Source organism: Tyto alba, unplaced genomic scaffold (assembly GCF_018691265.1).
Source record: "Tyto alba isolate M040663 unplaced genomic scaffold, T.alba_DEE_v4.0 Super-Scaffold_19, whole genome shotgun sequence".
NCBI classification, from domain to species: domain Eukaryota; kingdom Metazoa; phylum Chordata; class Aves; order Strigiformes; family Tytonidae; genus Tyto; species Tyto alba.
This window is the reverse complement of record NW_024881281.1, coordinates 13,179,450-13,196,127: the sequence shown is the minus strand read 5'-3', so window position 1 is coordinate 13,196,127 and position 16,678 is coordinate 13,179,450. Positions and strand designations below refer to the sequence as shown.

The 16,678-nt window shown below is 48.4% G+C and overlaps 1 protein-coding gene across 2 annotated transcripts; it reads right to left on the bottom strand.

Moving 5' to 3' along the window:
- Window positions 1-3,510: 3,510 nt before the first annotated feature.
- Window positions 3,511-16,257, bottom strand: MKS1 (MKS transition zone complex subunit 1). 2 transcript variants are annotated; one of them, XM_042791534.1, is made up of 18 exons: window positions 16,163-16,257; window positions 15,967-16,064; window positions 15,832-15,902; window positions 15,351-15,506; window positions 14,815-14,912; window positions 14,476-14,604; window positions 14,051-14,155; window positions 13,509-13,617; window positions 12,571-12,627; window positions 11,677-11,719; window positions 11,093-11,155; window positions 10,226-10,296; window positions 9,341-9,410; window positions 8,152-8,259; window positions 7,474-7,607; window positions 6,660-6,742; window positions 6,480-6,577; window positions 3,511-5,981 (listed from the first exon to the last, which is right to left on the bottom strand). In XM_042791534.1, exons 1-18 carry the CDS (start codon window positions 16,234-16,236, stop codon window positions 5,875-5,877), a joined length of 1,674 nt encoding a protein of 557 aa, XP_042647468.1. In that variant the 5' UTR covers window positions 16,237-16,257; the 3' UTR covers window positions 3,511-5,874. The 2 variants fall into 2 exon arrangements, with proteins under 2 accessions (XP_042647468.1, XP_042647469.1); XM_042791535.1 differs by lacking the exon at window positions 15,351-15,506 and having other exon boundaries at window positions 16,163-16,201.
- Between the last annotated feature and the right edge of the window lie 421 nt (window positions 16,258-16,678).

The following is a 16,678-nucleotide window of genomic DNA, read 5'->3' as shown; positions in this document are numbered from 1 at the left end:
TGCTCGGCCCAGGGTGCCTGGTGGGGCCAGGAGCTGCAGGAAGGCAGGCAGTGCATAGGCTGGTGTCACGGTGTCACTGCTCAGATCTGTTCTCATGGGGTGAAGGGCTGCAGAGGTGCACAGGGGAAAAGAGTGGCTTGTGTGTTAATAGTGAGAGGTGGGGGGCACGGGGCACAGCTGGGTGAGAAGAGGAAGCAGAACTACATCCAGGATTAAACTACAGAAAGGAATAAACACACAGATCTCTATGCATACAGAGGTCTGTGCGTGACATGCACACAAAGAAGAAAAAGTCAAAATGGGACAGGAGAAAGGAAAGGGATGGAGAAGGAGAGGTGACCAAGGGGAAGAGGGAAGGAATCCAGCCCTTGCAAGCACAACTGTGGTGGAAAATATTGGCTGCAAGCAAAGCGTTGAGAAGCAAACAGATGTTTCCAGCAGCAGTAGGAAAAGTGGCCATTCACTTGGGCCTACAGCTTGTCTGATCTTTCAGACTCCTGATTCCATCCCCAGTGATGTACCAGAACATCACAGAGCTCACAAGGACACTAGCAGCAGAGAACAAGGTATCACAGGCACTGGCAGTATGGGACAGTGTCCTGGTCTCACCTTGGATAGAGCTAATTTTCCTTCTTAGTAGCTAGAATAGTGCTGTGTTTTGGATTCAGCGTGGGATTTGGTATGAGAAGAATGTTGACAATACACGGACAGTTTTAGTTGTTGCTAAAAAACATCCAGGGGCTTTTCAACTTCCCATGTCCTGCCTGTGTGCAGGTGCACAAGAAGCTGGGAGGGAGCACGGCCAGAGCACAAGACCCAAATTGGCCAATGAAATATTCCATATCATACAGTGTCATGCTCAGTGTATTGAGGAGGGTTGGCTGGGAAGATCTGGCTCTTCTGGGATTGCTGTTTCAGGGTTTTCCCTCCTCTGGAATCACTAGCCAGGAACAGGCTGGGCATCAGTTGGTAGGTAGTAAGCAATCACCTTGTGCATCACTCATTTGTATGTATTATTATTACCATTATTATTTCAATTTTTATTTAATTTCAATTATTAAATTGGTTTTATCTCAACCCATGAGCCTCCTTACATTTACCCCTCCAATTCTCTCCCCTCTCCCCCATGATGGGGAAGGGTAAGCAAGCGGCTGCGTGGTGTGCTGCCAGCTGGGTTTAAACCACGACAGACGGGAACCCCCCAGAGAAACAATAATCAGCTGGCAGGAATCACACACTCCCTCCTCCTCACACTTCCGACAGCAGCCTGACAACAGGCTTTGCTCAGCTCATGAACAAGCTGCCACCGTCAATTGATCTGTACAAGAGAATTTGCTACAGCAAAAAAAAAAAAAAACAAAAAAAAACACAAAAAAAACACCAAAACCCCCAAGCATCTGGAAGGGATGAGCTGTAGTCTACATCTTCATGTAAAGAAACAGTTGAACAAACATCTCTTGGGCTTTGATTAAGTCAAGGAGATGTTGCCTAAAGGAAAACAGTGGACTAGGTCTTGATATCCAGCTTGACCTCTCCGGCTTTCTAAGGCCAGATTAAGTCACAGGAAATTCACCTTTTCCACCAGCCCAAAGGGTCTGATCCTCTCATTGTCAGATCTGGAAAACTTGAAAGAACCTGGCATCACACACCTGCAATGTAAGTTTCTTTTTCACACATTTCAGAAATCCTCCCAACTGGTTTTGAAGTCAGATTTTATTTTTTTTTTAAAGAACTTGTGAATAAATTATAGAGTAAGTCTGATTCTATCAGTCCTTTCTGATTTTCTGTGTTACTCTAGTAAAGGATCTTGACAGATGAGAAAGGGAAGTACCTGCAGTTTACACAGCACTAGGATTCACTTTAAAAACCTGCTTGAACCAAAGCAATGAGAGTAATTCAAGCAAACCAAATCAATCACCTCAATGCAGGAAAAGGGGCACATGGTCACTTGATTTTTTGACTGATCCAATAAAGTGTGATTTCGCTCAGGTCAGCTGTACCCCGTCTTGCATTGAAATACTGACATCAGCTTTACAGAATGCAGGCTGCACCCCGAGAAGACAATAAGCTTAATAAAAAGGCAGCTTGGGGTGAAAGGCGAAGGAGCCCTCTCCTTCACTTCACTGCCAGGAGAGGGCCTGCAGGGAGCTTTCCCCTGATACTCCAACCAGGTGGCTGAAATTAAAACAGGTTGAGCCAACAAGCAGCCTCCAGTAGGAGTTTAATAACGACCACTTAAACCTCATAGTGCAGCTAAAACACACCTCTCCCTCTCCACGCAGCACGCGGCGGCAAGACAAATCTCTGTGGGATGCGTGGCTGCTACAGCTCCTTCCCCCTGGAGCCGGCAGCTCCCTGCACACAGCCCGGGGTCCTTCCCAAATACCGGCTGCAGAGCCTCTGCCCGCTGGTGCAGCAGCGTGGGAAGTGGGCAGCACAGCCCACCCTCCCAGGCCAGAACGTCCCCTGCAGTCACATCAGGAGAAGAAACGCCGTGTCCCCGGTTCATCACGAGCGCTGGGATGGGACCAAGCCAAAGAGGTGTTTGAGTTTTGCTGGCAAGGCTCTAGTCCGAAGTTAGCACAATCCAAATCTTCCTCAGTCGGGAGCAAAACCCATTCCTGGGGTCTGACTTCTTTATTGTTCCCCCAATCACCCGAATGACTCATTTCTAGGTTTTCTTCTTCTGTTACATTTACACTGGAATTACCGATGGCTGCTGATTTGCATCATGCAAGCCCTGCCAACTGCCCACAGCCTTTTCGTCCACCAAGCCAACTTTTCTGCAATTACCCTTTGTTTGCCCAGTTTATTTAACGAGATGCCCAGAAGGCCCCTGAGGGCTTTCAGCTGGCTCCTGCCCCCATGCAGACGGCATCACCGGTAAGGCTGCAGGGTTCAGCCTCAGACCGATGCCTGTTCAGCTGGCGCTCAAAAAAAAACCACAGCTCCAGTCTGCCCCCAAGGAAGAAGCAGACAAAGCTCAAGAGAAACCAGCTGTGCTGCTGATGTAGCCAGAGCCGGGGGGCTGCTGGCCTTGCACCAGGGACAACAAAGAACTCCCGAGTCTCATTGCTAGACCCACTCTGGTCCCCACGAGTCCCCAGCTCTGCCTAGCCTGTGCCTGCTGCAGGCTCCTCCTGCTCTCCAGCCTTCTCCCATCCCCAGCTCATGGCATCCCCCAGCCTGCCAGGCTCCTCTGCCCCAGTAACTACCGGCCTCCCCTCCCAAACTCTTGTGCACCCTCAACTTCTGTTGAGTTTCACTGCAAAGGCACCGCTCCAATGCAAACTGTAGGAAGGGACGCTTCTGCACAGAGGAAATCCTCACAGCTCCAGGGAGGTCACTGCCCTCCCCTTCTCTCCGTCCCCATGGGCAATCCCCTATTTCATCTGTGCATAGCTGGTGGATGCATGATCCCCATTCCAGCTAGCTGGGCTCCTTGGCAAGCTCAGAGCACAAGCCCTGCACCAAACGCCAGCTTTCATTAAAAGATCAGTGACATTTTCATACATGCACAAGGAAATTTGCTAGTTTAATTTATAAAAGGGCATATTCAAAGAACATTCGCTGAAGGCTTTCTCCAAAACATTTTTTATGAGCACTGTTTTGTTCTGTTAGGCCAAGGAGGCTGCAAATACGAAGGAAAAAAACTGCTAACATTTTCATTTGGAAAAACTGCTTCTTTGGTTATAATAACTTTTTATTTTTAAATGTTGCTTTCTTGAATTTCTGTAAGATTTTACACTATTCAGAGTTTAGACTAGCAAAACTGGTATCATTATGTAAACCTTACCATATCTCTGCGTAACCTTAACACTCAATACACCAAATCCTGCCATATAAACATGCTGAGCAATGATCATGAGTCAGGAACCCCATCTAATCAGAAAAGTCCACTCTCTCACAGTATCTGCCTTTGGCATGATCTCAATCAGGAAGGTGTTTTGTTATTTTGATGAAAAGAATGCTCTCTTAAACCTTGTAACTCAATCCTGAAAAGGGTTTCAGACATGCAATTCAGTTATTAGTGATAAGCACAACAGAAACACACAGAAATTAAGTATAGCTTAGATAGCATGCAATAAACATACAGAGCCATGATGTGAATTATGATAAAGGAAAGAATACAGTGAGTGCTACATACTCATTGAACACTTTCCATCCTGGGCATCGAGCGGGTTGCTCTCTGTGAAATGTGACTGTCATTGAAGACCATGATAGTGCCCACACCTCAGTTCTGCTACTCTAGAACGGGTCACGTACCTTCACAGCCATCACATCAAAAGCTGATGTGGAGACCTGACTCATGCACAAGACACATCACCCAGCTCCAGGCCAAGGACACTGCGCTCTGCTTAACAGGCCACGCTATCTAATACATGCTGGCAGCCTCTTCCATCAAAAGGAGAGGTAGCAGGTGAGGCAGGTGAGCAAAAATCCTTTTATAATTGAAATTGCCAGACACATTCAAGTTGACAGACAGATCTAGGAATTACAACAAAGGTCAAGGAGGAACAAATATGGGAGCTTGTCTTCCCAGTGAAGGCTGGGACAAGATCAAAACAGCAAGAAGGGAGTGAGAAAGACAGTGGAGCACAATGGAAGAAAGGGATGTACTAACAATCACACACATGGCTGCAACCGTGAGTCTCCTGTTCCCCATGAGGGAGGAATGTGCAGGGCAAAAGGACGAAGGCCAATCCCTACTTCAGATTCTGCCTGTGAATTCTAACTTTACAGACACATTCAGACCTGCATGATCCCATCCTGAGATTTTTCTTCCTATCCCTTGTGTTGGGAGCAGAGGAGGAACACATGAAAATGTGTGACTTGTACACAAATTAACACAGCACTGTCAGTCTGCAGGTAGCTTCACTCCTGTGAACCTGAGGCAGCAAAACAGGGGGAAAAAAGTCTGATAAAAGAACAGAAGAAACTGGGAAAAAATTGGGTACACACATGCTTCTCCAGGAAGCAATGCAGTGTACTGCAGAGATGAAACAGTGAACCATAGCTCAAATAGCTCAAATGAACAGCTTGACAGTTCAAAGTTCAGCTGCTGTGCAAATGTTATAATCTGCTCTCATTGTCTGCAAACCGTCCAGCTCAAGCCAAAGTTCTGCTATGAACTAAGGGGAATGTGTGTTTTCAGTTGTATTCTTGAACAAAGAACCCTCCTGCTCATCACTGCATAGCCAGAAATGTTATGGGCACAAACAAGGAAATACAGAATGTAACCCTTTTCTCCAGTTCTCATTCTGTCAAACATCATTCCTTTGCTTTGATTTCACGTATTATATGTGGCAGAGAGCTCTCTCTCTAGGAGTGAATCAATCTTAAGACACAGGTGGACAGATTCATTTTACTATTGACTGACCTATAGCTACAAATGCTGACAATTATCAGCACTTCTCAAGAAGTTATCTACGCATTTCATTAAATCTCAAACAGTATTCATGCCTTGACCTCCAACATCACCCTCTTCTTTAAGAAGAAAACTAAATTTACCAAGTCATGTAGACTTGAAATTTTTCTAATCTTTTACTGTTCAATTCCTGAAAAGGTGTTAAAGGGTTCACAAGTCCCGTATCAGTATTTCAGCCTGCTCAGCAGCAATGTGAACAATTGGCTGTATAATAATTGGTCTGGTGGCAAAATGCCTTGAAAAAATGGGGCTCTTTCCACAGGTACCTGTGGAAAAGCAAAGATTCTGGGTCTGGATGTGTTATAGACTCCTTCTCCCATCCAGGGAAAATGACAAAGGGCGGGTTTCAAAAGCTTCCAGGCACTAGCACTGTGCCTCTTGCTGAACAACAGGAGGTTGTGTTGGAGAGAAGATGCCGAGTGCTCCCAGGCTGTGGAGGTGGTTGATCATGGCTCCTGTGACTGGTGCCCAGTGGAGGCAGAGGTGCTGATGAGGTCTTGAGGAAGGCTCTCACGTGCTTCCTGCATCCGCCGCCGTGCCCTCTGGAAAGACTCTGCAACACAACAGGTGTCAGCAAGCCAGAATGCATCGGACAGCCTCAGGGAAGGGGAGGGATGAGTCCGTCCAGTGAACATCACCTCTCCCGGAGCAGGAGTCTCACTTCCCACTGCTAAGTTCCACCAACAAAGCACCTGGTCCTTGCTGCTCTCTTATGTCTTGCATTGTCTCTGCTCTGTGCGTAATGGAGTTGGAGACAGAGCTTGTGCATCGGCACCACAAGCTGTGTTCAGGGCCAGGCAAGACTGTGTGGCCCAGCCTGGGCTGTGCCCTCACAGAGTGATTATCCCTCCTGCCTGCTGAGAGCTGATACCTCCTGAAGCTTCCAGCTCAGATCAGAACATTTAACCTCTGCTATGGACTCAGAGCTCTCATGGAGGGGGCAATTACCCCCACAGTAATCGATTTCTCCTGAAATATCCTGCCCACTCTGTAAAAAGGGGGCAAAAGTGGGCCAAAGGCTTGCCAGGGAGAATGACACTGAAAGCCCTACCCAAAACGTTGTAGACAGAGCTCTGCTGGCTGAAGCCTCCAAGCCGGTCCAGCACACTCTGCATGCGCTGCCTCAGGGCACTGGTTTCCAGAAAGGCTCTGCACAGAAGTACAGCAGGAGGTCAGGACTGCCAAAACACAGCGCGTAAGATGGAGCTCATACTCACTCTGCTGCACGTACTTAGACTGCTGCAGGCAGTAAAGCCGGAACGTGACGCTCCCTGTTGCCTCTGTGCGAAAACCAAAGCGGCTCAGACGCTCTCCCTGCAAAGATGGCACAAGAGTAACTGCAGTCTGCAACCTGCTGCAGCAGGCTGACCTTAGTGAAAACAAGCATGCTGCACCAGGAGCACGCACCTTGTGGGCACAGTCTCTCCCTTCCCCACTGCACACAGAAAACAAGGTCAGAAAGAAGGGCAGACAGTTCCAGGCTGTGCTGAGGGCAGGACCTAAATACGAGGAAGCTGACAGTGCAGTGCTGGAGGAAGGTTTCAAAAACTGCATCAGGGCTCATTCCCATGCAAAGCTGCTAAGATCAACTTGCTCATTACACCAGCAAGCACCTCTGGAGCTTTCTTAAGAACATGAAACTTCTGTCTGCCTCACACCCATCAGCTTCTTGCTTCGTGAAACTGTTCTAGGTGCAGTACAACCCAGACTCCTTACAAAAATCCAGGAAGAAGTCTATAGCTGGTAACAAACACTGACCTGGCAGTCACTTTCCACACAGGCAAGGGTAAGTCAAGGCTCTGGTCCATGTTCACCCACCTGCCTAATCTGCACACACCTTAGCAGGCACAGAGCTTTGCCTCAGTGTTCGCACATTCCTCTGTTCACGATCACAAGTCTCACAGAGGAGATATTTCTTTAGTCAGAGGGACAGGACCACCAGCTGATCCTTGTTCAATTCTGGTCCAGGCTGCCCACAGACATCTGAAGCTGAGAGCATAATCTACCATCTCCCAGCAAGAGTAATGTCCTGCAGCTGAGCCCACCTTGAAAGTTGATGGTATCCTGATGTAGGTTAAGTCCTCTAGCTCAGGAGATCCACCAATGAAAAATCTTCTCAGCTCAGCAACTGTCCCCAGCTCCACAGGGCGCCAGGTAGGGATGGTGAGCATGTGGAGACCTGGCCCAGGACAACAGGACAGTGAGCAGCTATGACCAACAATCCATTCAGGGTCAGAGAGGACAGTATGGCAGATGGATACCTGCTCACCCAAACCACAGTAAGGTGGAAATGGCAACACTGTCCAGTGTCTCTATAACATTTTCTCAACGAGTCAGTCCCATACAGTCACACAGCTGGTACTGAAAGCATCCCCTGCCCATGAGGAGCATCTCCTTACTATACGTGGGTGTCAGAATAGTTATGACCCTCAGATTCCATGTGGGCCAGAGAAGGCTACTGCTATAGTAAAGATGGATATGCAGCATCACCCCAGAGCTTTATCACACAAGATTTTGTTATGAAACCACCAGAGGAGTGAGCAACACCTGATGTGACTCAATAAGGCAGAATGGTGCAGGATGCATCCAATCCTTCTTTGATGCCCCACAGACAGGTAACTCATGCAAAGGCAGAGTGTCCCCAGGACCAGCTGAATCCATTCCCAAGAGAACCACTCAACTTATTCTCCCAGACAATTAACATAATGCCAAGTGTGTTTTACCTGGAGATGCTGGCAGCACCAAAGAACCATACCCTTCAACGCGATACCTCTGCCAGAAATCCAGGGACAGGACCTCAAAGTAGAGAACAGGCCACTGAGCAAGACTGTCTGAAAGGAAGGGGAGCCGATCACAGCTTTGTGAGGGAGACTATCAGAGAAAAAAAAAGCTAAAGGCCCAACTCCACTAGTAGGAAGTCCTTTCTGTATTTCTTCTAGAATAACAAACCTAAATGTATGGGTGATTATTTTCCCCTGTAAAAGCTGAACCTTCAGATTTCAGGATAATAATAGAATTTTTGACAAGATGTTAAAAATTCGGGAAAATTCTGTTTTGAGAGCAAGTGCAAACTGGTTCGATTATCTTTGAGCAGACAAGACAATCTTTGTGAATGATCTGATGCCAAACAAGGAAACCTTTTTATCTCTTGACCTTTCCCACCACCATTGGGAGATGATTAACTTGCATTTTCCTACAGGTTTCCAAGCATTTATTTTTTCCATGGTGAAACAAACTCACCATGTTTGTTCTAGGCTGAAAATTCATTAGTGTTGGTTGAATACTGAAATCCAATGCGTACATTGGATTCAAGTGGCAAGTCATGTGCCGCAAAGCTGTCCCTAGCAATTGCAATCCAAAGAGCAATGGGCTTGGTGAGGAAGCAGCAGTAGTGCAGTGAAGCAGCAGGAATAGGCAGCAGAGAAGCCCAGCTTAAAATAGAGCAGGAAGTTTCAAAGTGACATAAACTATACAAAGATTATACAGATCACCAAGTATGTCTTCAAACGTAAGAGTCAGCACAGAGTTTCAGTTGTGTACACAAAAAAGCTGCCCATCTCTTCTGCTGCAGAGTCCCAGGGCCCTGTGCAGTACACCAGCCATGGGATCACAGACCAGCACGCTAGGCATTCTGAGACAGACAAGCTAAGATCTAAGTAGTTTTGCAACTGGATAAAGCAGACTACAGCCTGTAAGCAGGGCAACATCAGTAAATCCATACAAATGCTAATGCACTGCTGGGCAAATATAGTATGTGTCCAGCAGCTGTGTGGTGTCAGGGTGAACGTTTGTTGAACGAGCAACATTTCCCTCTCACCTTGGTGACAGGGTAACAACACGCCAGACAGCACAATGCCTACACTGCGGTCAAAAGATTTCAGTTTCACACTTCAGAGCAAAAAGGAAACACACCTTCTGATTCATCTCCTTGGGTGAAAAACATCTCCAAAGTGAAGGGGTAGCAGAAGTATGCCACGTTATCCTAGAAAAGGAACAGGCCATAGATCAGATTCCTGGACAAAAGAATTCATTACTAGCATTGCAGGGGGCACAGAGAGCAGGGAGAAAAGAACTAACAGTAGAAAAGAGGTAATGATGCTCAAACAAGATCAATCACATCACACTAACACCTGACTGCACGATGGACCTGCATACACTCCCAAGCACCACGTAGATGGAAAAGGCTGTTAAAAATAACAAAAAATGGAAAAGAACAACACATCTCAAATGTCAATTCAGTCAGCTGAATAACTACTATACCACCATAATCTTGATGGGAACCAAGCAAAATAACTCAAAACAATGGTATTACTGAAATGTTGTATAATTATTTTTGTAATACACAAACTAGCTCAGCAAGAAGACACTAAGAAGTTGATAAAAGTCAAATTTTCTAAGAGAGGAGCTGGAGACAGCAATGGAACCAACTTCCCAAATAGGAGATGGTGTTCGCTTTGAGAAGTCAATGTAGAGACTGTGTGCATTCCTGTGCCAGTCAAGCCAGAACAATGTTTTGAGAACACAAAAATCAAAGCTCCAAAGGCCAGAAGCCAGAAGGAAGAAAAAAGTGGGGTTCCAGAAACCGCTTTGAAGCAGTTTTATTTGGTCTAGTTTTATCTGGACACAGAAACACCCCAGAAAACGGCAACTTGAATGAGAAGAATGCCAAACGTGCTCTGCCCTCGAAAGGAGCTGTCAAGTCACGACCTTTGCTGAATACATCTGTAGCTTGTTACACACGTTCCACTTCAGAGAATGCCTGTTCCAACTGCTCTGCAGGTCTGAAAGCATCCTTACCCAACCCACTGTCTTGGTGGCACACGTCTGTGTCACTCCTGATAGCTGCTGGAGCACGGGGCTCGACCACTCTGGGAGAAGAGGAAAATGGGAGCACATTGGTGAATGCTTTGGGTGAGAGGGAGGACTTACAAACCACAGCAGCTCAAAGGCAAATGTCAGCCCCAGACTGGGATAACAGATAACATCATCCACACTGAAACTCCCTATGTGTGTCCCACCTCATCTTGTTCCAGGCAATGGCTGCTCCCCAGAACACCCTGAACTGTCAATGAAAAGCACCAACTCCATCTTAAGAGAAAAGTAGAACCTTATTTAAATATACTGAGTAGCAAAAGTGGTACCTCTTTGGACAAACATCAGGGTATAACCAGAGAGTGAAGTCAGAGCCATAGCTTCAGGGGACTTTAACATGGAGCAGGATGTGCATGTTAGTGCTGGGAATCTTATTTATCAGTCCAAATGTAATATGTTAGTGTCAGCACAAAACATGAGAACGTGACGGTGAGCACTGAAATCAAACAAGGTGACTGCTGAGATGGAGAAGACAGGAAGGCTATTCTCTACAGTATAAGGAATGAACTAAGGATAGACTGCTGGACACCATCACCGCTGGCTGAGAAGCCAATGGACCTCTGTGTCCCTGCCTGACTTGTAACAGACGAGAGGGGAAGTTGCTACTTTCTCCCAGACATGAGTTTAGTTCAAACAGTTGAGTTCTGCAATTTTAGCTCTGAAGACTTCTGACTAGATCCCAGCCCCAACATTAACTTTTACTGACTTTCAGCAGAGCTGATCTGATGGACCAGCCAAAGCAGGTTTCATTCCTTAAACTGCTGTGATATGGCTGGAAACATGAATACTTACGGTTAGGCAGCTCCAGGAAAAAATGTACATAGAGGTTGTCATACTCATAGCCTTGAGCTGAAACTGAGAGGAGAGAATGAGCTTCAGCTGCTGACTTCCAAACTCCTCCAGTACTGACTGGAGACTTATGGGAGAGCCAGCACCAATAACCTCAGCAACAACCCATTACTGCTGGAAGCTGGTAAAAGCCACGGTCTTCAAAGTAACAGAATGTGACCCTCAGAGAAGATTCTTTCACTAGACTAGCCCTGTCCCTGCATCACTAACCAGATCAGGGAGGTCACACATTTAATTGCTTTCTTTGCTATAATCTCTATTAGCTTCGCAGTCTGGTTTCATTTTTTCAGATCTGTATGTCTTCCTAGAACTGCTGCAGTATTTGTAACCTCCAATCTGTAAATGCTGCCCAAGGGGTTAGTCCACAAAAAAAAGAGTAGGAGAGGAGAAAGTAAAGGATTCTAGGGAGAGAATCACCTCCTCTGGATGGGCCTTGTGATCCAAGAATCCCTGGACCCTTCGTAGCCTCAGCCATCCCAGTAGACCCAAATTTGTCCCTGTAGTTACACTTTATAATAAGGACTCACCTATTTCTCCATTCACAAAAAGCCGCAATGTACCAGGAAGAGTCTGTAAGAACAAGCAGATAAACAAGATAAAGAGCTCAATGACCACAGGTGGAATTTCATACAATCCCCTCTCAGCAGGGTCTCACATGGGTATTTCACAGACGTTTGTAAATGAATGATTCACTGTGCTGGCCAGGTAAAAGTCATGACTTCTCTTATCACTGTCCAGAAGTGACCAGTCCCTCCTAGACTGCAGGAGTTTACTATTCTGTAAATCAGTCTTACAGACTTCAAGATGGATATAAAGCCTAGTGAGAAGTCACCTGCAGAAATCATAGTCCTGTTTCTCCTGTAGTGTTCCTGCCCTTAGCCAAGCAAGGGGAAGCATAGGATAAGCTGAGACACTCTGCAGAAGTACAGAAAGTACAACAACTTTCACACTTTGGCAAACAAGATTTGAGCCAAAAAGACTGCAGTCTGGGTAATTCAGTGAGAAGGGAAACTGTGCATGAGTTTGGGGGTGGGTGTGGCTGTTTACTTGAACAAAGTGGCACACAGATGTGTCTGACAAGAAGTTAACAACAATCACTATCCCAAAAGATATAAACACTCCTTTCTTCTTGAAGTATTATAGTCAAAGGCCTTCAGACAATGCATGTGAGACTGCAGCATTCAGCCCGCTCTGCTGCAGGTCCAACAGATGCAGGGTGGACCTCTGCAGGCCCCATATCCACTGCAACCTGTCCCTTTGAACCAATTTCCTGTTGGAAACCACAGAGTAAAAGCTGCCAACACATCCCCAGAATTAAAGTCTTTGGAGACTGAGGTACAAACGGCAGCCATGCTGACCAGGTCAACAGTCTCGAAAGGCAACAGGGCTCCAGGTCCCTGCCAAGTGCCACTGGTACTCACCATTTCAAATTCTGAGCCTACGAGACCACTGAGGTATTCCTTGTGCCGACCATACAGCTGAAAACACAGAACAAGTGGATTAGAAAAAGTGTCTTTTTGATTATATGTGGTTTTACTTATTGCAAAAATTGCGGTGGATATAATTTAAAACCAATTTAAATTGTTGACAAGCTTAGCACACAGGGGTTTTTTAAATTCTTATAGCAGATATAGAGAATATAAGAATCTAACAGAACAAAGATGTGTAACTGCTAACACTGCATAGAACTTCAGCTTCAGGCCAATCTAACGGAAAAAGAAGCTCCGAAGAATCAGCAGATCTTAAATGGCATGTTAAAAACAGGCATAAACTGTTCCAATGAAATCAACAGATGGGAGATCAGTGTAGAGAAATCATTTCCTTATTGACCACTAAAGCAGTAAGGAAATGTACAGTGAAAAACTAAAACATTAAGTACCTTTATAAACTGCCACAGCCAAAAAGGCAATTCAGAAAGATCAAGACATAAAAGGAGATCCAAACATCCTAGGACATTATGAGTAACAAGAAATCATTCAGCAAGTATACAGGCAGCAAGAGGAAGACCAAGGAACGGGTTTGCCCACTGCTCAAATGGGAAGGAAAACCATTGGCAGGTGACACGAGAAAGGCACAGATTTAGATGGTTTCTTGTATCAATTCTCACTACATAGACCACTGCAGTCCGAGGCCAACTCAACTGATATTGGACAAGGTTAGATACTGGACCTAGTAGTAAGGAATGAAGCTGTGAGGGAGTTCTCGAATTAATGGGCATGATGAGACTCACCGCCAGTGACATTCATTTTGTCACCTTTAGGTGTCTACTGCACTAACAATTACATCTACATGAGGGTCTGAGCTCCCACTGCCAACCCAAGAGAACTAGTCAGTACGGTCAGTGGAGGCTGGTCCTTACATCTCTGAACACACGCTGCTCACGCTCCTCCTCCTCTGGCTGCACTTGGACAGATGCATTCTCAATGGTGTATTTCCACACCTCTCGCTTCTCTCCATCCTGCTCGATCCTGCAGAGCCCCAGAACACAAGGGCAAAACTCCCCCATTACTCAGAGAATAGGCACAGGCAGCGACAACATCAACTGTGCCAACCTGACCCAGCAGCCCCCACCCCCCACCCCAGGCCTGTGCAGTAACACGAGGGCACCAACAGCCCTCTCCTCGCTCCCAAGTGCCTGCCAGCACCAACGACTCAAAAGGGGAGACTCACTTTTGTCCAGCATATGCATAACCTGTATCCCCAAGGTGTGGCCACACATCACACACACACGCTGACACCAAGCACAAGTATGCAATAATCTTGTCCTAGAAATCTCTAGAATAAAACTACAAAATATCCCTGAATTTAAGCTCTGATCCACTGCCAGAAGGGTGACCAGGAAACAGCCATTTCAGCCCTCTGTATCAGTCCCATAAGAGGTACCAGCCCTGTCCCACTCACTGGCAGGCTTCTTTGGTGCCAGTAAAGTCAGGCTTCACTGTGATCACCCCGTTGCCGTCCACCTTGATTGTGCAAAGAACATATTCATACTCCCTGTGACCAAGCCTAATAGAAGACATCAAGAAACACAGTTTAGAAAACACGGACACTCTCTTTCTCTGGAACAGCAGAGCTGGTAAAGGCACATGGGGATACAGAAGGGAACAAACACACCCATACTTTCCCACATTAGTTTAAGAAGCCTTTTGGAGGGATATACTCAGTTGCCTCTCAACTGAGGAAAGAGGCAGTAAAAAATAGCAGCCCAAGTTACTGAGCTCTTGAAATTCTCTCCCCTTAGCTAATGAAAGAAACAGAAGATTTGCATAAGGAGGGAAGATGGGTTTCATTCCGGGAAATTAAGATCACTTCAGGATTTTACTTACTTCCCATAAGGTCCCAAGTCCCCCATGATGTACATGGTCTGGACAGGAGTGTTAATCACATGACTGTTCTTTATAAATTCTTCTGAGGGTTCCCAGGTGATGATTTTCGACTTCAGAGAACTTGCTTCTCTGTCAACAACAGAACAGCACAAGCCACATCTCTCATCAGCAGCCTGGCACAGGCAGCACTGGACCCCCCATGACAAGGAGTCAAACTGCTGGATTCTAAGTGTGACACAGCTCCAACCACCAACTTCCACGGACCAGGCTGCTCTGCAGTTGAGGCACCAGCACCAGGAAACCTGCATTAGCAAGCTTCGAGCTCCAGTCTGCACTCACATTGGTCTACGGTCTTGTCTTCTCCTCCTCACGTTGGCCATCCTCTCTGCCAGGTATGATGGCACTTCATGATCTGAGTCAGTTACTTTCTGGCAGTGCTGGAAGAGAGAAACAGAGGGGAACTAGCTTAATTGTAACAGGATGTCTTTCCCAAACACAGCTCCACCCCTGGAGGAGAGAACAGGTATGTATGCACCCACATGCAAGGACGAACTGCTGAAAGACTGTAGATTTCATTCGCTGTTCCTGTGGCAAAGTACAGCTAAACTTCACCCAGCAAGTTACCTACAGAGCAATCCTACAAAGTCAAGTCCCTCCAAGCTGCCCCGACCATCGTTCTGAAGCAGGGAGATCTCATCCCTAGCCTGGGGCAACAGGTGAAGGTGCTTTGCAGAAGCAGTATGTTCTCCTGCATACAGGATCTCTGGCTTTGTTCTGCATGAAGCTGCAAGAACTGACAAATGTTCTCTCTGCAGTAGGCCTGGTGGTTTTGACAAACACTGCTGTACAAACTACGTGTAACTAAGAGCTGGTACCTCCTCTAGGTTGGTGAACCGGTCATGATCAGTGTAGGTGAAGATGCGACAGTTCTTCCGACCTCCAGCCTTCTGCAGTTTCAGGATCTCCTCATGGTACTGCCAGTCCAGGGGAGTCTGGCAGGCCGACTCATTTTGGTACAGCTCCACCTCAAACTGAGAGCACCACAGGTAAAGCGCAAAACCTGCCTTTCACCACCACTGTCGGAGCCACAAACACTTTTCAGCTGAGATTTCCAAAGCCACCACAGAGAGGGACAAGATCCTCCGGGAATCCCAGCAAACAATCCCAGGCCCAGGGTGGCCCCAACGCTGTTTCAGACATGCAGCGGCCAACGGCACCCACCGATGCCGGCCCGGAGGGGCCCGGGCACAGCAGCTCGCCCCGAAGCGCGGGGGTGGGGGGCGCTGGGGCCGCACAACCACCGGCAGCACCCCTAGACACCCCCCCCCCCCGCCCCGCCCGCCGCCGCGAACCCACCTGGCTGAAGAGCTTCTCTTGCCACCCCACCTCGGCCTCCTCTTCCTCCTCGTCCGGGGGCCGCCGGGGACCTGCGGGAGAGGGCTCGGTCACCCCGGCGGTGGTGGCCCCTCCCCGCCCGGGCGCCCCACGTACCGGTCGCGGCGCGGTCGGCCAGGCCCCGGAGGTGCGGGCCGGCGAGCGGGGCCTGCGGCAGGACGGGCCCGCCCGCCGCGACCCGCTGGAGGCGGACCCTGCGGGAGAAAGCAGGGAGGGAGCGTGACGGCGGGCCGGGGGTGCCGGGGCCGGGGGTCCCGGGGCCGGGGGTGCCGGGGCCGGGGCGGGCGCTCACCGCAGGCGCAGGTTGCGCACGGGGTCGCGGGACCGATAAACGGCGGCGGCCGCGCCCCAACGCGGCTCCGCCATGGCCCGCGCGCACCGGGCGGTGCGGCAGCCGCCGCGCCCCCTCGCGGCCGGAGGGCGCCCGCACACCCCACACCCCACACCCCCCCCCCCCGCGGCCTGTGTGTAAGGGGGGACCCCACGCCCCGCCGCGCGAGGCTCCCCACAGGCAAAGCCCCTGTATCCCCACAGCTGGGTGGGGACTGGGACCCCAGCCCCGCGGCGCGGGACTCCAGGCCAGAACCTGCGCGGAGCTGAGTGTGAACCCACCCTTCCCCTGCTTTACCGCCTTCCCTAACCTCTCCTGGCATTTCACTGTTTGGCTGCCAGGGAAAGGACATCTTCGTGAAGACCCCCGCGCCAGGGCTGCGGTCCTGAGTGGCGGCGAGCCAGTCCCTTGGTGGGCCACCCAGGGCGGCAGTCTGCCCCCCACACCGCACCTCAGCAACCATTCTGCTGCCGGGCA